The 27,193-nt window shown below is 50.3% G+C and overlaps 1 protein-coding gene across 1 annotated transcript in view; it reads right to left on the bottom strand.

Moving 5' to 3' along the window:
- Nucleotides 1–27,193, bottom strand: part of LOC140392596 (probable pleckstrin homology domain-containing family N member 1) — a 63,985-nt gene that overhangs the window by 33,060 nt on the left and 3,732 nt on the right. Inside the window, exons 2-6 of the mRNA XM_072477997.1 lie at nucleotides 26,039–26,117; nucleotides 24,336–24,392; nucleotides 16,549–16,695; nucleotides 4,707–4,793; nucleotides 2,054–2,117 (exon numbers count right to left, since the gene is read on the bottom strand). Coding sequence (XP_072334098.1) covers nucleotides 2,054–2,117; nucleotides 4,707–4,793; nucleotides 16,549–16,695; nucleotides 24,336–24,392; nucleotides 26,039–26,117 — 434 coding nt within the window. The remainder of the gene's footprint in view (nucleotides 1–2,053; nucleotides 2,118–4,706; nucleotides 4,794–16,548; nucleotides 16,696–24,335; nucleotides 24,393–26,038; nucleotides 26,118–27,193) is intronic.

Here is a 27,193-nt window from a genome sequence, read left to right as displayed (position 1 = left end):
TGCCAACCAGTTATGTGCGTGGGTGGGACAGCCCTTGTTAACCTACACTGCACAATTCTAGATTAATTTAAATTAATTTAAACTCCTGAAATTTAAAAGGAGCTGCCTTACTGATTTGATTTGATTCAATTCCCACCTAGCTTCAAATTCCCAAACTCACTCTTTGCTGTCTCACTCTGGCTGTGTCTTCTCTGGCTCACTGGGAGCACTCACTGGGAGTGAGTTACAAGTTGCTCTTTTTAAATTGGCCTGAGTTGACTCCCCTCCCCCACCTGCTTTTAGATCAAAGTAGATTAAAGTGACTGACACTTAACTGCCAACCAGTTATGTGCGTGGGTGGGACAGCCCTTGTTAACCTACACTGCACAATTCTAGATTAATTTAAATTAATTTAAACTCCTGAAATTTAAAAGGAGCTGCCTTACTGATTTGATTTGATTCAATTCCCACCTAGCTTCAAATTCCCAAACTCACTCTTTGCTGTCTCACTCTGGCTGTGTCTTCTCTGGCTCATTGGGAGAATTTGTGAGGGTCTCCCAGGAGATTGGAGGTCCCATGCATGCTCTCTGTGCAGGGTGGTACCCTGGCACTGCTGGTGCCAGCTTGGCACTGCCAAAGTATCAAGCTGGCATTTAATGTGGTGGTGATCAGGCCTGGGGGTGCCCTTCATGGGGTATGGTGTGGGGGGGGGGGGGACGGTGACTCCCTTATAGCGAGTTGCGCCTTGGGGGGGGGGGTTGAGGGTCGCGCTGGGGGCTCGTGAGATCGGAATGCCATTTTTGAATGGCATCCCAATATCTCGCTGTACTGAGGCGTTCCGGCCAGCGAGCGGGGTTAGTGCAGCCTCGTTGGGGAGTTCCCTGCTGAGGTTCTTCATCTACCCGTTGGATAGTGGGATGTTTCTCAGTGCTCTGGCTAATATCGCGCTATGGCCCATACGGGTAGATCATGCCCAATATCTCTACAGCTAGTCAAACAGGGCAGATCTGAATTAGTCTGACATGAATGTGATCCCAGATCCCAGAGGCGAATTCCACCTGTGCTGAATAAATCTACAAAGTAATTAACTAATATTAATTGCCACATTTATCGAAGCAGCAAAGGTATTTCAAAAGTAGAGAATCGGTTTCAAAGAACTTCATGATAGCCTGAAGCTGAGGAAGGGCGCTATATAAATGTAGTTTTCTTTTCACATAGTCAAACAGCTCAGAGTGCCAGGGACAGGTGTCACTGTAATGTACAGAACAATCTCAAGAAATGGAACAGAAAAGATGCCCTTTTGTCGAAAGTGGGTTATTTCCTTATTGCACACTCAAAAACTATTATTAACTGCAGTTAGCTGATTTCTCAAGATGTAATCAATAATAATAATTATAATAATCTTTATTATTGTCACAAGTAGGCTTACATTGACACTGCAATTAAGTTACTGTGAAAATCCCCCGGTCGCCACACTCCGGCGCCTGTTCGGGTTCACTGAGGGAGAATTCAGAATGTCCAATTCACCTCACAAGCCCGTCTTTGTGGATGGAAACCGGAGCACCCGGAGGAAACCCACGCAGATACGGGGAGAACGCGCAGACTCCGCACAGACAGTGACCCAAGCCGGGAATCAAACCCGGGACCCTGGCGCTATGAAGCAACAGTGCTAACCACTGTACCACCGATATACGACTGACGATCGACTATTAATATGCCGTAATGTCGTCTACTAGACAATGGGTGGTTTAATAAGTCAGTGGCGACTCCAGCCCCACAAATTAGCTGTCATAGCTGTCTGGATAAATTACAATGTCCAGTGAGATCGTGGATGAACTTTCTCTGCAAACATCCTTGGTATTTGGAAGGCTCTGAATATCTTATCAGTTCAGTGAAGATATGACAAAGAAAGTCTTTATATTGCGCCTGTCACAACCATCTGGACGTCTCAACCCATTTAAAATAAATATGTTTTTGAAGAGCTGTATAAATCGGAAAGGCAGTGGCCAAGTTACAGCCTGTGCGCTCCCACAAACAGCGATGTGATATTGAGCGGAACGTCTATTGCTCTTACCGGTAATTTCAAAAGTGTTTTCTGTTGATGCTTTGATTGAAATCCCTGACAGTGGTAACAACCCCTGGAAAATAAAGAGGGCGTTAGCGAAATGTTACCAATTCACCAGTTCCATCCAGAGCCAGACAGTGGAGTGGTTGTGGAGTTTTCAGGCTCCCTCTTTTCCCCCAAAGTGTTGGGATACTTTTGTTAAACCTGGATCCCCAGCTGCAGTTTTCCCTCTAAACTATTTGGCAGCTGAATCTCTTGCACACGTGTTACTGCACACAGCTTTCTTCCACACACACATCTCTCACACACTCCCTCATGCACAAATGTATTATACAGGCATCTCTTGCCTCTGTCCCCCAGATGCACATGTCACTTGACACATGTATCCTTTATACACAGATTCATAGAACATACAGTGCAGAAGGAGGCCATTCAGCCCATCGAGTCTGCACCGACCCACTTAAGCCCTCACTTCCACCCTATCCCTGTAACCAAATCCACCCCTCCTAACATTTTTGGTGACATTAAGGGCAATTTATCATGGCCAATCCACCTAACCTGTACGTCTTTGGACTGTGGGAGGAAACCGGAGCAACCGGAGGAAACCCACACAGACACGGGGAGAACGTGCAGAATCCGCACAGACAGTGACCCAGCGGGGAATCGAACCTGGGACCCTGGCGCTGTGAAGCCACAGTGCTATCCACTTGTGCTACCGTGCTGCTCCTCATACATGGCATTACAATTTCACTCTAAGTGGAGAATATTCTCTCCCTCGGTTCCAAACTCTACCAGAGATCTTTGAGGGATGTAAATAGGTTGGATAGGAGAGTGCCTTTTTCCATTAGCAGAGGGGTCAATAACCAGGGGGCATTGATTTAAGGTCAGAGGTGGAAGGCTAAGAGGGGAGTTGAGGAGAAACTTTTTCACCCAGAGTCTGGAGCGCACTGCCTGAAAGGGCGATCGAGTCAGAAATTCTTGTAACATTTAAGAGGTATTTAGATATTCGCTTCTGCTGCTATAGCCTCCAGCGCGATGGCCAAAGCACTGGAAAACGGGATAGTATAGTCAGATCTTTGTTGACTGGAGTGGACACGGTGGGTCGCATGGCCTCCTTCCCTGCTGTAAATGTATCTGAATTGATGAATGTCTGAGATACTCCGCCCCCGATGGGCTGGGTTCTCGATGACGCGGGACATGTGTGTTCTCAGTTTTCTGGAACCCAGTGTGACGGCTGTGAACTGTGTCCAGTGCCGCCACAGTCAGGCGGGAGCCGTGCTGCTGGCCAGGAGGGCTTCGGCAAGGGCTGGGGGGACTGGTGGGGGGTGGCGAGGGGGTGTCCAGGAGGGGCACCATCTGGCGGGTCGGGTCCCCGCGGGGCCGGCACCATGTTTTACGGCGAGACTACTGCAGGTCGTTGCCGTGCGCATGCGTGGCTACGAACCCGGCAATTAACCAGCCGTTTATATCGGGAAGGCCGTGCGGCTGCTAGCCTCTCACCGGTCGGAGCATCGGTGCAGGGGCGGCACCAACCTTTTTGGCGTAAAACCAGACACTTCGTCCAGACATAGCCTCAAAATCGGAGAATCCAGTCCATAGTTTTGAAAAGGAGCAGGAGAATTAACCCTTCGTATCCTGGCCAATAGTTATCCCTGGAACAATATGACAGAACCAGACTCTCTGATCATTACCACATTGCCATTTGTGTGACTTTCAGTGTGCAAATTAGCAGCTGCACTTCCTAGATTTCAGCAGCGACTCCACTGCGAAAGTAATTCGTCGGCTGTCCAGCACTTTTGGGATGTCATCGAGTCATGAGCGGCAAATGAAAATCTTTCTTTCTATATTGTCAGCCTTGTCATAGCCGAGAAATAGCAAACATGGCCTCAGAAATAATGGGTTGGGATAAGGCCGAACAGCATCTGACAAAGGTAGGCAGCAAGGGAAGTCAATTTTGCATATTTCTCTTGCAATGCACCCCCCCCCCCCCCCCGACATCCCCTCGCCAACCCCACCACCCACCTGCCCTGCAACCCCACCCCCTCCAACAGTGTGGACTCCCCTCACCAGGTCAAGTACAAAAGCAAATAGCTCGAAGTTTGGATCATACTATTGGGTCTCAGGGAGTTATATTGGTCCGTAGCAACAGCAACAGCATTTCGACATCTCAATTCGCTCTCCACCCATTGAATTGAACGGAAAAGTACAAGCCTGTCTGTCATAATATACACCAGTATATCATGGTGCAGACACACACTGATGGACACACAGTGGGACCAATCAACACACACAACACCGCAGCCAATCACCAGTGAGAGCACACGCACTATAAAGACAGGGGGCATCAGAGTTCCCACTCATTCGAGTAGCAGCTAGCTAGGAGGACAGAGTTCGCAGCCTGCAACACGGACATTCACCATGTGCTGAGTGCATCGACTGGTTAGGACAAGGCAAAGGTCTTTAGTTAAAGCTAGTATCGTATTAACCCACAGTTCAAGTATGTTTAAACAGTTAATGATTCAATAAAATAGTGTTGCACTATTTCAAGCGTTGGTGACCTGTATGTGATTCAGAACACCCAACACATCACTGTCGAGTGAGGGAGCATCAACCCATAGTTCTGTAATCTGATTTAAAATGAAGACAACACAAAGATTTTTACCTGATAAATAAACTTGTTTTTCTCATCGTCTACAGCCAGAATTAATAGATGTAATGGAAAGAGGACCAAGTGCCTTTTACTGTCTTCCTGTGGAAATTACAAAGAGCGCGTGAGGTTAAATTCTTTGATTGTATTTTTTGATTGTCATTGCATTAGTAATCATTGCAAAAAGCTGCTTATACGAACATATGAATTAGGAGCTGGAGTAGGCCACTCGGCCCCTCGAGCCTGCTCCGCCATTTAATAAGATCGTGGCCGATCTGATTGTACCCTCAACCCCACAATCCCACCTACCCCGATAACCTTTCACCACCTTGTTAATCAGGAATCTACCCAGCTCTGCCTTAAAAATGCTCTGTTTCCACTGCCTTTTGAGGAAGAGCGTTCCAAAGAGTACCTCTCAGAGAAAATAAATGATCCTCATCTGTGTCCTAATTGGGAGAGCTCTTGGGCGGGATTCTCCGCCGGCGGGATGCTCCGTTTTGCTGGCGCCCGGGGGGTTTCCCGAACCCCACAACGGGAAACCCCATTGGCCGGCCGGCGTAACGGAGAATCCCGCCAGCGGGTCGGCGCAGAAATGTGGCGTGGCGGGGCGGAGAGTCCCGCCCCTTATTTTTAAACAGTGACCCCCGAGTTCTAAATTCTCCCACAAGAGGAAGCATCTTTCCCACATCCACCGTATCAATACACCTCTTACTCTTCTAAACGCCAGTGGATACAAGCCTAGTCTGGTCAGCCTTTCCTCATAAGTCCATCCGCCAATTCCAGGCTATTTGTCGAGTAAACCTTGTCCGAACTGCTTCCAATGCATTTACACCCTTCCTTACACAGTACTCCAGATGTGGCCTTATCAATGTCTGAAGCATAACCTCTTTACTTTTGTACTCAAATGTCCTCACAATAAACAATAACATCCTATTAGCTTTCCTAATTACTTGCTGTACCTTATGAGCATTAATGGGCAGCACGGTAGCATAGTGGTTAGCACAACTGCTTCACAGCTCCAGGGTCCCAGGTTCGATTCCCGGCTTGGGTCACTGTCTGTGCGGAGTCTGCACGTTCTTCCCGTGTGTGCGTGGGTTTCCTCCGGGTGCTCCGCTTTCCTCCCACAGCCCAAAGATGGGCAGGTTAGGTGGATTGGCCATGCTAAATTACCCTTAGTGTCCAAAATTGCCCTTAGTGTTGGGTGGGGTTACTGGTTTATGGGGTTAGGGTGGGGGTGTGGGCTTGGGTTGGGTGCTCTTTCCAAGAGCCGGTGCAGACTCGATGGGCCGAATGGCCTCCTTCTGCACTGTAAATTCTATAATTCTATGAATATGTAGTTGTAATTAACAGGGAGGCACATAGTGTCAGTTTGCTCCACTCGCTGGTTTATTCCATTGATCCTTAATGAATGCATTTGACTGAAATATTCTGCTGTAAACCTTCAGTACAAGGAGTGCTCCTGGGTTGGTCTTGCGTATGCTTTGAGTAGCTGGCCCAGTGGACCGTTGGCTGTGGAAGCTGATGTTACTGCGCTAGTAATCCAGAACCCTGGTCTAATCCTCTGGAGTCCAGTCCCACCATGGCAGTCAAGGTAATGCATATCCACTTAATTAATAAACCTGAAATAAATGTGGGTCTCATTAATAATGATCATTAAATTACTGGGTCAAGGTAAAAATTCAATTGGTTCACTAATGTCTTCCAGGGGAAGAAATCTGCCATCCTAACCCAGTCTGGCTACATGAGATTCCAGGGGCGAGATTCTCCGACCCCCCACAGGTGAATCCCGCCCCCGTCGGTTGCTGAATTCTCCAGCACCGGATATTCGGCAGGGGCGGGAATCGCGCCGCTCCGGTTGGCGGGCCCCACCCCCGGCGATTCTCCGGCCCGGATGGGCCGAAGTCCCGCCGCTAAAATGCCTGTCCCGCTGGCGTAGATTAAACCACCTACCTTACCGGCGGGATAAGGCGGCGCGTGCAGGCTCCGAGGTCCTGGGGGGGGGGGGGCGCGGGGCAATCTGGCCCCGGGGGGTGCCCCCACGGTGGCCTGGCCTGCGATCGGGGCCCACCGATCGCGGGCGGGCCTGTGCCGTGGGGGCACTCTTTCCCTTCCGCCTTCACCACGGTCTCCACCATGGCGGAGGCGGAAGAGACTCCCTCCACTGCGCATGCGTGGGAATGCCGTCAGCGGCCGCTAACGCTCCCGCGCATGCGCCGCCTGGAGATGTCATTTCCGCGCCAGCTGGCGGGGCACCAAAGGCCTTTTCCGCCAGCTGGCGGGGCGGAAATTCGTCCAGCGCGGGCCTAGTCCCTTAAGGTTGGGACTCGGCCCCCCAAGATGCGGAGCATTCCACACCTTTGGGGCGGCGCGATGCCCGACTGATTTGCGCCGTTTTGGGCGCCAGTCGGCGGACAAGGCGCCGATACCGAAGAATGTCGCCCCAGATCTACTGCAATGTGGCTGAATTTTAACTACTCTAAGCAGTCCCTGTCGAAATGCAGCAAGACCTGGACAATATCCAGCCTTGGGCCAACAAGTTACAAGTAAATTCTGCGCCTCACAAGTGCCAGGCAATGTCCACCTCCAATAAGAGAGGGTCTAAAAATTGCCCTTTGACATTCAATGACGTTACTATTGCTGCCCCACTGTCAACATCCTGGGGGTTACAATTGACCAGAAACTGAACTGGACCAGCCACATAAATATTGTTGCTGCAGGGGCAGGTCAGAGGTTAGGAATCCTGCGTTGAATAACTCCCCAAAGCCTGTCCACCACCTACAAGGCACAAGTCAGAATGCTCTCCACTTGCCTGGATGGGTGCAGCTCCGACAACACTCAAGAAGCTCAACACCATCCAGGACAAAGTAGTTGCTTGATTGGCATCCCTTCTACAAACATTCAGTCCCCCCCCCGCCACCGACACACAGTGGCAGCCGTGTGTACCATCTACAAGATGCACTGCAGCAACTCACCAAGGCTCCTTCGATAGTGGGCGCGATTTACCGCCTGGCACTGTAGGCTACCCAGGTGGGCCAGCCTGGCTGGCAGTGCCAAGGTGCCAAGCTGACATTTTGCCCGCACTGGGATCGGGCCCGGGGGTGCCCTGCCTGTGTGAGGTGGGTTCTGGGATTACGAGGACCCCCTTCTAGGTGAGTTGGGGCATTGGGTTGGGTGGGTCGTGAGGTCGCTTTGGGGGGGCCGAGAGATCGGGGCACCATTTAAAAATGCCGGAAGTGCTCCTCAGTGCAGGGAATGGCGCTAAGTGCTGCAAGTGCCAGGAACAACCTCACTAATCCTGTCCAGAAGACACTCTGATTTTTAAAAATAAATCACTCTCAATACCTTCAAACACATGGGGTGAAATTCTCCCGAAACGGCGCGATGTCGGCCGACTGGCGCCCAAAACGGCGCCAATCAGACGGGCATCGCGCCGCCCCAAAGGTGCGGAATGCTCCGCATCTTTGGGGGCCGAGCCCCAACATTGAGGGGCTAGGCCGACGCCGGAGGAATTTCCGCACCGCCAGCTGGCGGAAACGGCCTTTGTTGCCCCGCCAGCTGGCGCGGAAATGACATCCCCGGGCGGCGCATGCGCGGGAGCGTCAGCGGTCGCTGACAGTTTCCCACGCATGCGCAGTGGAGGGTGTCTCTTCTGCCTCCGCCATGGTGGAGACCGTGGCGGAGGCGGAAGGGAAAGAGTGCCCCCATGGCACAGGCCCACCCGCGGATCGGTGGGCCCCGATCGCGGGCCAGGCCATCGTGGGTCAGCCCCCGGGGCCAGATCGCCCCGCGCCCCCCCCCCCCCAGGACCCTGGAGCCCGCCCACGCCGCCTTGTCCCGCCGTTCAAAAGGTGGTTTAATCCACGCCGGCGGGACAGGCAATTTATCGGCGGGACTTCGGCCCATCCGGGCTGGAGAATCGAGTGGGGAGGCCCGCCAACCGGCGCGGCGCGATTCCCGCCCCCGCCGAATATCCGATACCGGAGACTTCAGCAACCGGCGGGGGCGGGATTCACGGCAGCCCCCGGCGATTCTCCAACCCGGCGGGGGGTCGGAGAATGACGCCCCTGATCACTACTATCTAGAAGGGCAAGTTAGCGCCTGAAAAATTCCCATCCTAACCACTCAACATCCTGACTTGGAAACATATTGGCATTCCTTCACTGTCACTGGGACAAAAGCCTGGAACTCCCGCGCTAACTGCACCGTGGGTGTACCTACACCACATGGACTGCAGCGTATCAAGAAGGCACCACCTTCGCAAGGGCAATTGGAGTTGGGCAACAAATGCTGACCGAGCCAGTGCCACCCACATTGCATGAATGAATGAAACAAGCCTTCCAAAGTGACGAAGCTTGCCACTCAGTTCCATCAAACCAGTCCAAGAAAAATCACTGTGTGTGTGTGTGGTGGTGATGGGGGGTGGTGATGGGGGGTGGTGATGGGGGGTGGTGGGGGAAACCTGCTGTTCCAATGAACAAAGGCATTTGACTGGTTAAAGCAATGGCAATAAACAACGTTAAATTTTAATCCACACACTCCAATTAATTTTTTAAATTGCAACTCAAATGATGTAAGACCTGCTCCTTTTAATGTCTGTGAACAATGACTCAGTGGTAACACACCAGCCTCTGAGTCACAAAACTTGATGAGTTCAAGCCCCACTCAAACAACTTGATAACAGCATCAAGGCCAGACACTTTTGTACGGTACTGAGGGAGTGCAGCAGTGTCAGAGGTGCTGTGCTTCACCTGAGATTTCAACTGAGGACCCCACTGACCTCTCAGACAGTTGCGGTTCAATTTAATAATAATAATGATCTTTATTAGTGTCACAAGTAGGCTTACATTAACGCTGCAATGAAGTTGCTGTGAAAATCCCCTAGTCGCCTTTTCGGGTACACTGAGGGAGAATTCAGAATGTCCAATTCACCTAACAAGCACGTCTTTCGGGACTTTGTGGGTGGAAACCGGAGCACCTGGAGGAAACCCACGCAGACACGGGGAGAACGTGCAGACTCCGCACAGACAGTGATCCAAGCCGGAAATCGAACAGTGGCGTGGTGAAGCAATCGTGCTAACCACTGTGCTACCGTATTTCGAGACGAGCAGGGGAAATATCCTTTGTGTCCTGGTCAATATTAATTTCTCAACAAACACCTAAAGAAGATTGTGATCCTTTTTTGTGGACCCTTGCTGTGTGCAAATCTTTTGCTGCATTTTCGACATGAGAACGAATTGGGATTTTATAAATTTTTTACAAGTACCTACTTGGCTTCAAACCAAGCCTGCCATGAGGTTGCGAAAAACGCAAGATAAAGGCAGCTCTCTCTTTGCAGATTTTAAACATTCCAGCTGAGGGCACTGCTGAGCGTGCAACAAGCTTTGTCCCAATGACTAGACATTTTCAGCAGGAGTGCGAGAAAGAGAGGATCCAAATTTAAGGAGCAAGGACTCTAAAGAGCTAGGGCGGTATTCTCTCCCCTCCCCCACGCCGGGTGGGAGAATCGCCCGGGTGCCGCGCGAGTCCCGACACGCCGCCCCGACGCCCGCATGCAATTCTCCCACCCCCCCCAAACCGGCACGGCGCGAATCACGGCTGGCCGCTGGGAGAATCGCCGCTTGTCGTTGGTAAGGGGCGAGCGGGGATTCTCTGGCCCAGATGGGCCGAGCGGCCTGCCCAACACGACAGGTTCCCGCGGGCGCCATCCACACCTGGTCGCTGCCGGCGGGAACAGCGCGGGAATGCTGGGGAGGCGGCCTGTGGGGGGGGGGGCAAGGGGGGTTCCTGCACTGGGGGGGGGGGCTCAAAAGGGGTCTGGCCCGCAATCGGTGCCCACCGATCGGCGGGCCGGCCTCTCTGAAGGAGGACCTCCTTTCCTCCGCCGCCCCACAAGATCCATCCGACATCTTCTCGCGGGGCGACCGCGGGGAGGACGGCAACCGCGCATGCGCGGGTGACGTCATTTACGCGGCACCGCTTTTACGCGGCGCCAAGGACCGGCACGCGTAAATGACGCGGTGCCGCTCCTACCCCCCCGGGAGCAGGAGAATAGGGGGCTGGGAACAGCCTCCGACGCCGGAGTGAAACACTCCACTTTTCACACCGGCGTCAGGACTTAGTCTCCCGATGGGAGAATTGCGCCCCTAATGTTTTAATCTGACATGGTTACTGTGGTAACTTGGCCACAAGAAACGTAGTCGAACCCATTGTAAAAGTTAAATCTTTGTTACTTCAGGAAACATTGAGGTAATAATAAAGTTTGGTAATAATAGAGAACGCGGCAATACACAAGCTCCTTGTGGCGAAACTGTAAACTTGCGCAAGCCTGCGCTCCCGATAACATAACACACGCAGGCGCAACTTTGTTAAAGACATCAATACACATAATCAAATAGGAAGATGCTTATTAAAAACACTCTCCAACACTCCTCTCTTAAATTTCAATTCCCCTGAAGGAGAGCTACCAACAACAAACATCGTAACACACATGTCGCAACTATTACGTCAATCTTTCAGGAACTTTGCAACTATGTTGTGATCTATGCAGAACCACTGGTGACTCACTATTCTCTGGTAAGTCTTGCTTTAGTTGAGCTAGACCTGAGGGCACAGAAGCAGGTTGGTTGGTTGTGAGCGCAAGGAAGTCTTTCAATCTCTCTTGGAGTGTTGCGCCCACTGGATGCCGCTGGACAACAGGAACCACTTCCTCTTGAGTTTCCACAGCCACCTTTCCTGCTGCCCTGTGATCTGGAAACGTAGCTGTCTCAGAGTCATGGCGTAGAAGAGGTGATCTTGGTGTCTACTGTTGACCCATCCATTTGTCCGCTTCACCACCAGCGATACAGGACCCAGGACCACGTTGGTTCAGAATGACTCCAGGCAGCCATTAGAACATACAGACAGAAGGAGGCCATTCGGCCCAACGAGTCTGCACCGACCCATTGAAGCCCTCACTTCCACCCTATCCCTGTAACCCAATAACCCCGCCTAACCTTTTTGGTCACTAAGGGCAATTTATTATGGCCAATCCACCTAACCTGCACGTCTTTGAACTGTGGGAGGAAACCAGAGCACCCGGAGGAAACCCCGCAGACACGGGGAAAACGTGCAGACTCCGCACAGGCAGTGACCCAAGCCGGGAATCGAACCTGGGATCCTGGCGCTGTGAAGCCACAGTGCTAACCACTGTGCTACTGTGCTGCTGAAATTCCGAACATAGACTCAGTCATCCGGATCGAAATGCCTCTCCTTCGCAGGGTAGTCCTGCCTCTCCTTCTGCTTTTCCTGTCTCTCCACTCTCACTTTGACACCTGAATGTAGCAGATCCAGGTGAAACTTTGGTTACCTACCCAGCAACACTTCAGTTGGTGAAAGTCCTGTTGTCGCTTGTGGTATCACACGGTACTGAAACAGGAACCGTGAGGACCCAAAATACCGTCTGCCGTTCCCTTCAGTCCTTCTTTCAGTGTCTGCACAGCTTGCCCTGCTACACCATTCGATGCAGGATGAAAAAGACCAGTAAAAAGACCATGACATATTCCATTTTTCTTGCAACAACTCGTTATCAGAAGCCAGAGAATCCGGAAAGCATTGAGTCGCAAAAACATTGGCGCAATCTCTTTATTGTAATTGAAGCTGTAATGTTGCTGATGATGTGCACACGCACAGTGGTTAGCACAGTTGCTTCACAACGCCAGGTTCCCAGGTTCGATTCCCGGCTTGGGTCACTGTCTGTGTAGACTGTCTAGTCCCTGCACTGATACATTCTGCCACCACACACCTGTTACCAGGGAGCACATACATGACTTCCACCATGGTATTGAATCCTTTTCTATTTCCTAATTCTACCCATAAAGCCCACTGCCTGCTTACCTATTACATGCTGCTTATGGGTGGCATGGTAGCACAAATGGGTAGCACTGTTGCTTCACAGCGCCAGGGTCCCAGGTTCGATTCCCGGCTTGGGTTACTGTCTGTGCGGAGTCTGCATATTCTCCCCCTGTCTGTGTGGGTTTCCTCCAGGTGATCCGGTTTCCCCCCACAAGTCTCGAAAGACGTGCTGTTAGGTGAATTGGACATTGTGAATTCTCCCTCTGTGTATCCAAACAGGCGCCGGAATGTGGTGACTAGTGGCATTTCACAGTAACTTCATTGCAATGTTAATGTAAGCCTACTTGTGACAATAAAGATTATTATTATTATTACTTTTAACCACTTAGAATGCACACCCACAATGACTAGAAGCATATGACCCATAAAAGGTCCTGCAAAGTCCACATGAAGTCTAAACCAGGAAGTGTCGGGTCACTTTCACAGATGGAGTGGTGTTGGTGGCATTAATCTTTGCTTCACTTGACTTGCAGAACAGGATTTCATCTTGTTCTCCAAGTCCTGATCTATTTTTGTTCGCCAAAAGTACGAACTTGCTAAATCTTTCACTCAGGATAAGCTGAATGGACTTCATCTGAGCTTTGCGAATGACATGGGGCTGGAATGACCACTTCTGTCCTCCAAAGAATACAACCGTCCTGTACTCTCAACTCATCCTTGTGTTTCGCCTGTGGTCTCAGTTCCTCCTCATCTAGAACAGGAGGCCAAGCTTGCAGAAGGGATTTTCCCACCCAGGACAAAACGGGATCCCTGTTTAATCTGTTTGGCATTCACAGGAGAATTTGAAAGTTGCTCAAGCAAGAAAATTGTCTCTGGGGGGAAATACTGGGTGCATTCAGCCACCACATTGTGCCCGACCCTCTCCGCCCGGCCTGATCTGGATCTTGCCCTCGTTGAGCGTGATCCAGATCTGCATATTTAAATGAGCCATTTGGCTTATTTAAATACCCAAGACACTGCATTCACCCGGTGTCTGGCAGTGTCAGGGTGCCAGGCTGGCGGTACCAAGGTGCCTGGGTGCCAGGTTGGGACTGCCAGGTGTCAGGCCCAGGGGGGCCTTGCCCATTAGAAGGGGGGGGGGGGTTGAAGGGGGTTTTAACAGGCCTTAGGAAGATTGGGGGGGGGGAAGGAGTGGGGTCCAGAAAGTTGGGGGAATGCCTGAAAGGGAGGTGGGCACAGAGATCGGGCTGTTGGTCAAAATGGCACCCCGATGTGCAAGGGGTATACCTGCTAGCGAGCGGAGCTTAAATCATCTAAAGTGTAGTCACAGCAGGGAGAAATTCCCCGAGGCCCAAAAAACCGGCAAAGTGCCGGTGAACAGCGGGGTGAATTCGGCGCTGCAGGCGGCGGGAAACACCCCACCAAACGCACCCAAATGCGGACTTAGAATTATTTCCGCTGAATGGCGCCCACTGTCTTGGTTGGCATGTCCGGTAAGGGAAGGCAACTCAGTGAGATTGTGTTCACAATGTCCTTCCCTGCCCCGCACACGATGTTGTACTGGCAGGCTGACAATGTAGAGGCCAGCGCTGTAATCTCACCCAGACCATGGCAGCAATGCATCTGGACTCACTAAAAAAGCTCATCAATGGCTTATGGTCAGTGCATATGGTGAATGACTGTCCATAAAGGTGCAGAAGAAACCGCTTCACAACAACATCGATGGCTAGGCCTTCCTTACTGAGCTGCGAATATCTCTTCTCAGCTGTTGTCAGCGTGCATGATGCAAATCCAATGGTTCTTCTGACCCGTCCTCCATCGGATGAGAGGGCACTGCCCCTGTCACATGACCGAATGAGCTCTCTGTCCTGATCAAAGTGAACCAGCAGGTTACCTGGTTGCAGCAGCGTTTTCACATCCTTGAAAACTTTCTCTTGTGCTCGTCATCACTTCCATGTGGTCTCATTGTGAAACCACAAGTACAATGGCACCAACATTGTTGAAAGGTCTGTTCGAAATGTCCTGTAGTATTTCACTAAACCCAGAAATGATCGGAGCTCGGACCCTGCACTGTGATTTCTTGATCTAGATATTCCACCGCATTTGTCTTTTTGTTTGCCGTTTCTTTTCTTCCTTGTTGCACCGTACCCGTCTGCACCCCAATATGTAACTTTTGAATATCCTTTGTATTGTTGGCAGCAATCTCCATGCCCTGAGAAACTTCAGAACTTTCTTGAAAGTTAGTGTGGCTTCACCCAAATAATGCTGTATGTCTTCATTTATGGCACAGACCAATCTATTCTGGAGCATATCCTCTAATACTGCTCCAATCTCACAGTGCTCAGAGAGTTGAAGCATTCAGCAACAAAAGCAGCTGCAGACCATCTGGCCTTTCGAAATGATGATGGATCTTAAAACGTTGGGCAATCACTGAGGGCTTAGGATGTTGATGATTCTGAATGAGTGCAACTATCTCTGGAAATTAGATGCCCCCCCCCCCCCCCGTGCCCATGGTGTTGCTAAGTTCCTCATTAGCTTGTAAATCTTTGCCCCACACACACTCAGGAGAGTTGAATGCAATTCCTTTCGCTAAGAAAAGGGGCGCGATTTTCCACTCCCACGCCGGTTGGGAGAATCGCCTGGGCCGCCGAAATTTCCGGGGACGCCAGTCCGACGCCCTCCTGCGATTCTCCCAAGCAGCAGGAACGACCCGGTCGAGTTTTGCGGGCCGCAGGCCGGAGAATCGCCAGAGACACCGAAAATAGCGATTCTCCGGCACCCCCGCGATCCTGAGGCCCGGATGGGCCGAGCGGCCAGGCCAAAACGGCGGGTTCCCCCCGGAGCCGTCCACACCTGGTCGCTACAGTCGTGGGCGGTGCGTGAATGCTGGGGGGGCGGCCTGTGGGGGGGCGAGGGGGGATCCTGCACCGGGGGGGGTACCTTAAATGTGGGGTGGCCAGCGATCGGTGCCCACCGATCGTCGGGCCGTCCTCTCTGAAGGAGGACCTCCTTCCTTCCGCCGCCCCTCAAGATCCGTCCCCCATCTTCTTGCGGGGCGGATTTAGACAGGACAGCAACCACGCATGCGCGGGTTGGCGCCAGCCAACCCGCGCATGCGCAGATGACGTCCGTCTATGCGGCGCCGCTTTTACGCGGGCGACAAGGCCTGGCGCGGGTAGATGACGCGGCCCCGATACTGGCCCATTGACAGGGCCTGAATCGGTCGGGACCAGGGCCGTTCCGCGCCGTCGTGAACCTCGACGGCGTTCACGACGGCGCGGCCACTTCGGCATGGGGGTAGAGAATCCCGCCCAAGGTGTCCCAACCTTTCTACGTTCTCAGTTCAGTCCTCGTGTCCCTCCACAAACTCACAGATAGCCCCGAACGGAGCCACTGCCACAGAATACATTCCACACTAGCTACTCACTGTACAAAACATTCTGTCGCCTGATGCACGATCAATTACACTCAAGACGCAGTGATTTCATAACTGAAGGCTTTAATCTACTAGAACTTGTTCCCCAGCAGCTTCGGTACAGAAAGTGAAGGCTGCTGGGACGGCACCGTTTCTTATACCCCGCCTGTCAGGGCGGAGCTACGTAACAACAATCAATGGTAGATTCCTGGGTCTAACCAATGGTCATCAGCCTCTTTGGTACCGCAATACCTGGTACTACCACATCGCCATGTTGTGAAATCTTTTTCTTGTCTTTTTTAATCCTTGCTTCCAGAAAGAAGTGGTCACTTGGCCGCAAGAAAGGTAGTCGAACGCGTCGTTGAAGTTAAGTCTTTACTTCAGAAAACATATGAGGTAATGATACAGTTTGGCTTCAGACGCCAGCAGTAGCTAAACACAACAATTCACAAACTCCTCGTGGCTAAACTGAAAACCAGTGCAAGCCCGCTGTCACATGTCACATGGCATGCGCACCTTTGTTAAAGACATCCATAGACATAATCAAATAGGAAGATACTTATTAAAACACTATAAAAACACGCCATAATAGTTACTTTGAAAATAAGTTACCTCAGTGTATTGCTCATGGAGAATGACTGAAGAGGACCATACGATATCACCAAGGGAACTGATTGCTTCTCCTTCCCAGCCGATGACAGGCTCACTGCAAATTATCTTCTCCAGTTCTCTGCGCGACTTCCCCCAAAGCAACTCCGTCTACAACATTTAAATGTGCCATATGGTAAACAAGTAAAAGTTGCGTATTTTTATAAAACTCCTGCAGGGCAGAAGGAGGCCGTTCGGCCCCTCAGGTCCGCACCGACCCTCTGAAAGAGCACCCCACCTTGGTCCACTCCCCCACCCTATCCCCGTAACCCCACCTAACCTGCAAATCTTTGGGCTGTGAGAGGAAACCGGAGCACCCGGAGGGAACCCATGCAGATAGGGGGAGAAAGTGCAAACCCCGCACAGTCACCTGAGGCCACAATCGAACCCGGGTCCCTGGCACTATGAGGCAGCAGTGCTAACCACTGTGCGGCCGTGCCATAACCTAACATCTCCAACTTGATGACCCTCGTGTTTCCAACTTTCAAACTTCCTTGCCTTCTTTAAAACCCCCTTAGAACCCACTTCTTTGACCAAGCTTTTGCTTCCCCCCCCCCACCCTCTTAATATTTGCTTCTTTGGCACGGTATCCATTTGGTGCTGAGTTCAATGACCTTAAAGCACCACAGTATTAATATGCAAGTTGTTGTTGTACATTTACCCAGGCACACAGTGGCTGGGTGATAATGTAATCCGGAGGCCCAGGCCAATGTCCTGGGGACACGGGCTCAAATCCCGCCATAGCAGCAGGTGGAATTTAACTTGAGTTAATAAATCTGGAATATAAAACTAATCTCAGTAATGGCGACTGCGACTGTAAACGAAAATAAAAAAAACACCCATCCAACCTGAGGAAATAAATCTGCCATTCTTATCTGATCTGGCCTACTTGTGACTCCAGGCCCACAGTGATGTGTTTCTCTCTGCAACCTGAGGACGCTTCACACCATTGCATTTGTGAAGTAACATCACCGGGAATCTCGAGCCAAGGCCCACCGTGCTATGGCATCAAACAGCCTAAAGGGGGCCGTCTCAATGCACCTGAGAGACTCTTGCTGCCCAAAATGGCGTACAGGCCAAAATTCTTCATCTTAATTTGGACAGAATTGACAAAACAATAACGGATTAAAAATATTTGCGCCCGCTCTTTGTACCATGTCAGATCATTGACACTTGTCACTGGAACATTAGCAAGAATAACCATTGGCTCAGTGGGGAGCAATCGCCCTTCTGTGTCCAAAGATTTGAGGGTCCAAACGTCACTCCAGAGATTTGAACACAACAACGCACTGTTGAAGGTGTAGGATTTCAATGAGATGTTAAACTGGTCTTCCTTCGCAGACTGTTTTTTTTAAGCATATCTTCACATTCACCCTTTGGGGAATAGTGGGGTGGGGATAGGGGGGGTGGGGGGAGGTAAATTCCTGAGCTCATTATCAGCCCATTGAGTCACGTTGAATGCTCCTTCCATTCCCAACACATCCTCCTAGCATTGGACTCGAACCCAGGGATTCAGGCCCAGCGGTAGGGGCTCCAACACGGCACCTCATGGCCTCTTCCCTCTCAGGTGGATGTGAAAGATCCCAAGGCACTAATTTGAGGAGCAGCAGTAAATTCTCCCTCATGTCCTTTTCAATGCTCAATCCTCAGCCAACAAAACGCTCGGTGATCTGGGGCGAAATTCTCCGGTATCGGTGCGATGTCCGCCGACCGGCGCCAAAAACGGCGCAAATCAGTCGGGCATCGCGCCGCCCCAAAGGTGCGGAATCCTCCGCATCTTGAGCGGCCAAGCCCTAACCTTGAGGGGCTAGGCCCGCGGCGGACTGATTTCCGCCCCGCCAGCTGGCGGAAGTGCCCCGCCAGCTGGCGCGGAAATGACATTGCCAGGTGGCGCATGTGCGGGAGCGTTAGCGGCCGCTCACAGCATACCCGCGCATGCGCTGTGGAGGGAGTCTCTTCCGTCTCCGCCATGGTGGAGACCGTGGCGAAGGCGGAAGGAAAAGAGTGCCCCCACTGCACAGGCCCGCCCGCGGATCGGTGGGCCCCGGTTGTGGGCCAGGCCACCGTGGGGGCACCCCCCGGGGCCAGATCGCCCCGCGCCCCCCCCAGGACCCCGGAGCCCGCCCGCGCCTCCTTGTCCCGCCGGTAAGAGAGGTGGTTTAATCCACGCCGGCGGGACAGGCATTCTAGCAGCGGGACTTCGGCCCATGTGGGCCGGAGAATCGCGGGGGGAGGGGGGGGGGGCACCAACCGGCGCGGCGCGATTCCTGCCCCCGCCGAATCTCCGGTGCCAGAGAATTCGGCAACCGGCGGGGGCGGGATTCACGCCAGGCCCCGGTGATTCTCCGACCCGGCGGGGGGTCGGAGAATCTCGCCCCGGGTCATTATCACATTGATCTTTGCGGGGACATTGCTGTGTGCAAATTGGCTGCCACAGTTCCTACATTACAACGATGAATTACACTTCAGAAATCACGCAGCTAATTGGCTGTAAATTGCTTTGAGACATTCTGAGATTTTGAAAGGTGCTGAATAAACACAAATGTGTGGGTTAGGTGGATTGGCCATGACAAATTGCCCCATCGCGTCCAAAGATTAGGTGGGATTACTGGGTTACGGGGATAGGGTGGAGGTTTGGGCTTAAGTAAGGTGCTCTTTCAAGGGCCGGTGGAGGCTCGATGGGCTGAATGGCCTCCTTCTGCACTGTAAATTCTATGATTGTATGAAATCTTACTTGTGGGGTGATCGGGTTTTATGGCCGAATCCTTAAAAGCATTGATTTTAACTAGGTGCTGTGGGTCTGGAGTCACAAATGTCAGGTTTTCTCCCCTGGGGGGATATTAGTGAACTGAAAGGGCTTCAAATACCTAGTAGTTTCATGGTTAGACTAGCATTTTTAATCCTAGATTTATTAAATCATTGAATTCAATTTCCCCCTGCTGCAGAGGTGGCGCGATTTGAACTCATGCTGCCAAAGCATTAGTCCATGCATCTAGATCACTAGTCCAGTAATATTACCTCAATGCTACTGTTCCCACTTCTCAATTCCCAGTGACTCGCTGTTGAGTGAGAGGGCGTCGAGCAAGCTACTGGCAACCTCCGTCACAGGCCACCAGGGAGCGCAGGAGAGCAACACGGACCAGACTTTTGATTCTCACCTTCCCCACACAGGAAGCCACAATGAACCGTGTGAGAAAACTGTCAGCAAAAGGCCCAAAACTCAAAACTTTCTTTTTAAGATGGTGTTGTTGCTGCACATTAAATGGTATCTCATAAATCCTGAGGGAAATACCATGAAGCCAGTTCAAATACCAGCAACCTTCAGTCAAGCCGTACATTGAAGAAACAAACCTGCATCTGCTCGATAACCTCTGGAATGCCCAGGAGCTGCTCGATAACCTCTGGAACGTCCAGGAGCTGCTCGATAACCTCTGGAACGTCCAGGAGCTGCTCGATAACCTCTGGAATGTCCAGGAGCTGCTCGATAACCTCTGGAACCTTTAGCAGCTGGGCGATAACCTCTGGAATGCCCAGCACCTGATGATGGATTGTTGGCACTGGCTCTCAAACCACAACAACAACTTGTGTCGATTTTGTTGGAGTAATTATCAATCAAACTCTGACACTGGGCTGCACAAGGGGATATTAGGCTGTAGCCTCCGAGCTCCACAGCTGAGGAGTGGGTGTGGGTGTGGGGGGGGGGGGGGGGGGGGGGGTGTAGCGTAACGTGTAAACTTCCCGTACTGGGAACCAACCAAAAATGTGATTCAAATTGCTAACTTCAGATAACTGTGCTACATAAATAGCTACCCAGAAAAGGTTAAAGAAATGGAACCACTTCTCAATTCCGGGTAACTATTGTAATCACCCCCACCGACCCCACAAGGACACCCGCACCGCCCCACCACCATGAATACCTACCCCACAGCACTATCCCCAAGGGGACACTTTCCAACCCAGCTTCCTGCCTCAGCCCTCCCCAGACCCCACCTGACACAACCCTCCCCCTAACCCCATGGCTTGACCCAATCCCTTACCATGCCACACCCTGAGGCCTGACCCGGCCCCATCTCCCTCCTCCAAGCCTGAGACAACACTGCCCACCCCCCCAGGCCCGACTTGATCCCCCTCCCCCCGATCCCCAAGGCCCAAACCAACTCAACCGCCCAAGAGGTCCTCAGCACTTCCCCTCCAAGGCCTGAACTCTTTCCTCTCCGAGGCACGAACCCCTTCTTTTCAGAGGCCTGGCTCCCTCACCCATAAGGCCCAACTGAATCGGAACCCTGGCCCAAAGCCCGACCTGACCCCATCCCAAGGCCCGACCTGACCACCCATTCCAACAAAGGCCTAACCTGATCTGAACCCAACCTCCATGCCCCTCCAGCCCCCATCCTATCCACTTACCTTATACACGTCAAAGACCTTTAATTGTGTGGCTGTGTTTTTAACGTTTGTTGATTTACAACAGCTGGGCCGTTCAAAAGGGGGCATGGTGTACGGCGCTTCGAAGCTAGGCCCCAGAGACATGCCAGACCCCACAGATCCCCCTCAGCCTGAGTTGCGAGATAAAATCACCTGCATTTTGAGGTAAGTACTTTCAAGTGGATTGGATATTTAGCTCAACTGCCACTCCATCGGAATTTACGGCCCAATAAGACCAGAGATCAGCAGTGAGGTCAACAAAGCAGCGTTCATGACGTCCTAAAGGAGGAGATAGGTGGAGAGGTTTAGAGAGGGAATTCCAGAGCTGAGGGTCCAGACAGCTACAAGCATGGCCGCCAACTGTGCAGGAGTTAGAATCCGGGGTGCACAAGAGGTCCAAACTGGAGGATCGGAGTAAATGTTGTGGTCTTGATAGGCTGACGAACGTTAGAGAGATAGGGAGGAAGTCTTCTGGAAAATCTTTTTTTTTGTCCTCCAATTTTTCACTCTTCCTCTCCTGGAGCCAATGGCCTCCTCTGGGGGAAATGTTCCTGACAGCACTCTGGGGCAGCTGCTACTCTTGACAAAAGAGCTAGACAATGAGCAGCCAAGCGGGTCCTTTGTCCACGAGGGGCATCACACTCAAATTCGATCTTGCTCTCACCCAATGTCCCTACCTGTACCGTTAGATGGTGAAAAAGAATGGGAAAGCTGGCTGACCTTCCCCCTTCCAAACTGAGGGAGCACCACACACAGACCGCTACTCTGACGAAGATCAATTATTTCAACACAGGCCAGGCGTCAAACACGAGTCTTCCTATTCAGCCTGGTCAGTACCTCACCGTTTGGTCTATTAACCCATAGGACCATCACATGAGGTCAGGTCAGGCTGGATATCATCTGTTGCAAAGACAACTTACTTTGATCCTTATTTCTACTGCTACAAACAGTGACAGCGTAACAGGCAATACTACCTGCCGATATTCTTAACATTAAAGAAAGAAAGGATGTACATTTATATAGCACCTGTCATAACCTCAGGCATTCCAAAGTGCTTTGCAGCCAATGAAGTACTTTTGATGTATGGTCACTGTAATGGATGTGAGGCACTGTAATGGCAGACAAAATGTGCACAGCAAGCTCCCATAAACAAAAATGTGATCATGGGCAGATCATCTGTTTTAGTGATGAGTTGATTGAGCAATAAATATTGGCCAGAATACGGAGGAAAACCTCCTTGGTCTCTACTTCATGACCCTTCTGCGCTCTCTGCTTCTTGACCCTTCAGTGCTTTCTGCTTCTTGACCTTTCTGCGCTCTCTGCTTCTTGACCCTTCAGTGCTCTCTGCTTCTTGACCTTTCTGCGCTCTCTGCTTCTTGACCCTTCTGCGCTCTCTGCTTCTTGACCCTTCTGCGCTCTCTGCTTCTTGACCATTCTGCGCTCTCTGGCTCTTGACCCTACTGCAAATGGGAACAGTTTCCCTCTCTTAACCCTGTCTGGACCCTTCGTGATTTCAAACACCTCGATCAAGTCTCCTCTCGACTCTTCCTTCAGCTTCGCCAATCTAACCATCTCTCCGAAGACTCCCAATCCCCAGAACCATTCTAGTAAACCTTATCCCCTCTGCAATTCGCGCCCTTTCTGAAGAGTCCAGAATTGGATTAAATACTCTAGCTGAGGCTGACCCAGTGTTTTACAAAGGTTCACCAGAGCCACATGCCTCTACTAATGGAGCCTAGGATCCCTTCAGTCGTCTTATTCTCTTTCTCTAACAGCTTCGCCATCTTCAAACAAAGAACAAAGAAGAACAAAGAACAAAGAAAAGTACAGCACAGGAACAGGCCTTTCGGCCCTCCAAGCCCGTGCCGACCATGCTGCCCGACTAAACTACAATCTTCTACACTTCCTGGGTCCGTATCTCTCTATTCCCATCCTATTCATGTATTTGTCAAGATGCCCCTTAAATGTCACTATCGTCCCTGCTTCCACCACCTCCTCCGGTAGCGAGTTCCAGGCACCCACTACCCGCTGTGTTCCAGTGAGAACAAACTGAGTTTATTCAACCACTCCTCATAACTAATGCCCTCCATACCAGGCAACATTCTGGTAAATCTCTTCTGCACCCTCTCTAAAGCCTCCTCATCCTTCTGGTAGTGTGGCGACCAGAATTGAACACTATACTCCAAGTGTGGCCTAACTAAGGTTCTATACAGCTGCAACATGACTTGCCAATTCTTATACTCAATGCCCCGGCCAATGAAGGCAAGCATGCCGTATGCCTTCTTGACTACCTTCTCCACCTGTGTTGCCCCTTTCAGTGACCTGTGGACCTGTACACCTAGATCTCTCTGACTTTCAATACTCTTGGGGGTTCTACCATTCACTGTATATTCCCTACCTGCATTAGACCTTCCAAAATGCATTACCATTTGTACACGTGTACCCCACAGGTCCCTCTGCTCCTGAATCCCCTTCATAATTCTATCTTTATTTTGTATTGCCTTTCCTCATTCTTCCTCCCAAAATGTATCTCTTCACACTTTCCTGTAATGAATTTTGGCTGCCATCCTCTCGATGTCCTCCTGAAGTATAAATACTCCTTACAGTCAAAATACTCAAAGATCTCAAAATACTCATTTGTGCAGATGAAAATGGTAGTGTTCCTCCTACCAGCCCTTAGTCAACCTCACTATGACTTCCTCTAGTCCGAAGAATATCCAATTACCATGACTCGCTATTTCCTGTCACTCAGCCAACTTTGTACCCGTGCTGCCACTTATTCAATGGCTGACACTGTTATCGGGCACTTTATCTCTGGAATTAATGATGGTTAACTGGCGTACACAGTGACAGAACACAGTGCACTATAACACGATGACCCCCCTGCATTCTGGATTATTCTGTTAGGGTTCCAAACATTATTTTACCCGCCTTGTGGGAAAAGTTCCAGCTTTAGCCTCTCCCAGTTTGGTTCTTGAGGTACTCATGCCAGGTGGAAACGTTTAAGCTGACAGACATTACAAAGGAGGATCACTTCCTTTGCGTTTCAAAGAACTAAGACTTCAAAATTATTTGAGATCTGGTGTGTGCCAAAATTGTCCCTTCATCACCTCCAGCCTGCCCTCCACATGGATGGGGGCCCTGTGCTGTTGGAAGGTGTGATCTAACCTCAAACCTTCAAACCTCATCACTGAGACATACCTGTCAGTTGAGCATGGGAGTTCAACTCAGACAAGGAGCTTCTAAGTTAGATTTGTGGGTCCATTCATGACAAACATTTCTGAAGTAATTGAGAGAGGTGAATCAACACATTTTCAAGATCATCTTACCTCAGACAATTTTTCCATAGGGTCCTCTAACAAATGGTTATTTTCAGATAATTGGTTCTGAAAGACAAATAGTTCGGAAGGATAGACCAGTTAAATGGTTTGGACAAAGAGCCATTTATGCAGTTAATTTAACTCGATCTGTGGACATATCCGTGCCTGCCCAGGTAGCTCAATGCACCAGACTGAGGTTAAAAATGCACAAATCTGATACAGTCCAACACTTGTGTTATCAAAGTGGTTTCTCATTTAAGGTTGGAACAAACCATTCGGTAACATGATTTCATTGTTGCCATGGGACACATCTCTCAGACCGTCCCCATTATTCCCCTTATTGGGAGCTGGGCTTGAACCCATGATCTAGCAACTCAAAGACAAGAGTGCGGCCAACTGAACGAAGCTGGCATCAATGGCGATGGTGCCTAAAATGTGAATTTGGGAGGTCTTTTGAAGGAAAGGATGTCCCAACCAATTAATTACCTGCACGGTAGCATAGTGGTTAGCACTGTTGCCCCACAGCACCAGGGACCCAGGTTCGATTTCCGGCTTGGGTCACTGCCTGTGCGGAGTCTGCACGTTCTCCCCGCATCTGCATCGGTTTCCTCCGGGTGCTCCGGTTTCCTCCCAGAAGTCCCGAGAGACGTGCTGTTAGGTGAATTGGACATTCTGAATTCTCCCTCAGTGTACCCGAACAGGCGCTGGAGTGTGGCGACTAGGGGATTTTCACAGTAACTTCATTGCAATGTTAATGTAAGCCTACTCGTGACACTAATAAAGATTATTATTACGAGCAGTGACGCTTGATGCACCAGCCCATTTCCACAGTTCTATACCGCAAACAATACATCAAATGAATGCTCAGGAAATCTTTTATTCCAGCTGTTATGGAGGAGAGACAGACTGGAAACTGAAGAACCTTTCTTGGATTGCCTTTGAGGATCTGTTCCATCCACCTAGACCACACTAAGCGACCTCAGCTTAATATCATTTTCAAAAGATGGCACCTCTGACAATGTTGTGCCCCCTCAAAGTGTCAGAGGAGCTATACACAGAAGTTCCTGCAGCTTAGGACCCGTGACCTCCTACCTCAGAGGAAAGAGTGAAATCAATTGATAACGATGTCCTGGACACAAAAATGTGAAGGCTAAAAAAAAACATGGAGCTAAATTAAATGCTGATTAGAAAGTTAGAGTACTCTGCATTAGTAATTGATTCAACGGACAAATGCACACAGACACACTTGTATTCCAAACACTAAGTGGTTAATATGACATTTGTATTTGTAGCAGAGTCTGTGTCATGATTTTAACTAGGCTCCACAAAGGTTGCTCAGGTAGCACCTGCCAATCCTACAACCCCTACCAGATACCTGGGAACACCACTACCTGGGAGCTTTCTTCCTGGAAACTCACCATCCTGTCTTGGAAATATATCAGCCGTTCCTTCACTGTTGCGAGGTCAAAATCCTGAAACTGCCTTCCCAATAGCCCTGTGGGTGTACCACACCACATGGACTGCAGTGGTTCAAAAGGGCAGTTCACCACCCCCTTCTCAAGGAAATAAATGCTAGTCTAGCCAGCGATACCCACATCCTGTAAATGATTTTTTTTTAAACCACGCTGCTTTTTCTCAGAGAACCAGATAGCAGGTAACATCACATACACGATAGCTTCAGAGCCAAAAGGTGAAATATAATGAACGCTCACCTCCCCCGATCCTATCAACCTATCCAGCTCCTGAGGGGTGGCAACTTCCCCTCCACTCATCGGAGGTGCAGAGTGTCTCCTAGGAAGGAAAGGAATCAAAAGCTCAAAGTTCCACAATACATATTTTTCTTAAAAATAAGATAAAGCCTGTCAGGAATGTGAAAAATAAACAAGATTAATAGTGAAATTGAGATGAAGATAAAATAACGAAAAGTAACAACACTAACAGTCACCTAGAGGGAAAATGAGATACAATTTTCCCAGGAACAAGATTAGCAGGAGTCCAGAGACATTGAGGTTCAAATGGCGATATCAAAAACATTGTTTACCAGAGATCAGCGGGGCTATGTAAATTCTAACTTTTATAGGCAAGGAATATGAGCGAGGTAAACAGCAGAATCCACAGAGAGCAATGGCATAACTGCCAGCACCGTCATCGGGGAAACAGACTGGTTCTCCATACAACTGCCAGACAGCTCAGTTCCATCTGTAATCCAAGCCTTGGAGGCCTGTTCCAGCTAACATACAGAGCATCGGCAGATTGCCGAAATTCTCCCGTAAAAGACACAGTTTTGTGCCTTTGCTGAACCAGGAAGAGACGTTTCCCAGACTTGGTCACCTATGGGGTAACCTATGGGTGGTAACAATTAACTGGATTTGACCTATAGAGTTACTAAAATTGGATGTTGCTCGGTAAAAGGGGTGTCTCAGTGAGTTCAGGGAACGTGGGTGTATTTTGGGAACAAGAGATAACTTCAGATAACATGGTGTGTTTAGTTATTCATATACTTCAGTATCATAGCGTATTTGTTGTGCGTTTTAAAAAAAATTTACTTTAACAAATATTCTTTATTAATTGTTTACTTAACGACTGGACTGGTTCCTCACCGGGTTTTACATTGTTCCTCAGATTATTCCAAACAAATAAACACCACGAAGAACCAAGTTACCCTTCGGGATACTGAGTACTCTCTCAGGCAACATCAATGGGGTTTTAACCAGCCACATAAAACAAAGCCTCTGGAATTAGATCTGCTAATACATTGTCAGGCTGGTATCAAATTTAGCTCTGATTTTCCACACATCCTTCCTTTTCTTTATTCCAAATGGGGTCACTATTAAAACAAGAGTGCCTTCAAGGCAAAAAATGTTTTG

Source organism: Scyliorhinus torazame, chromosome 16 (genome assembly GCF_047496885.1).
Source record: "Scyliorhinus torazame isolate Kashiwa2021f chromosome 16, sScyTor2.1, whole genome shotgun sequence".
Lineage (NCBI taxonomy): Eukaryota > Metazoa > Chordata > Chondrichthyes > Carcharhiniformes > Scyliorhinidae > Scyliorhinus > Scyliorhinus torazame.
The sequence above is the reverse complement of the archived record's forward strand: the minus strand, read 5'-3'. Positions and strand labels throughout refer to the sequence as shown.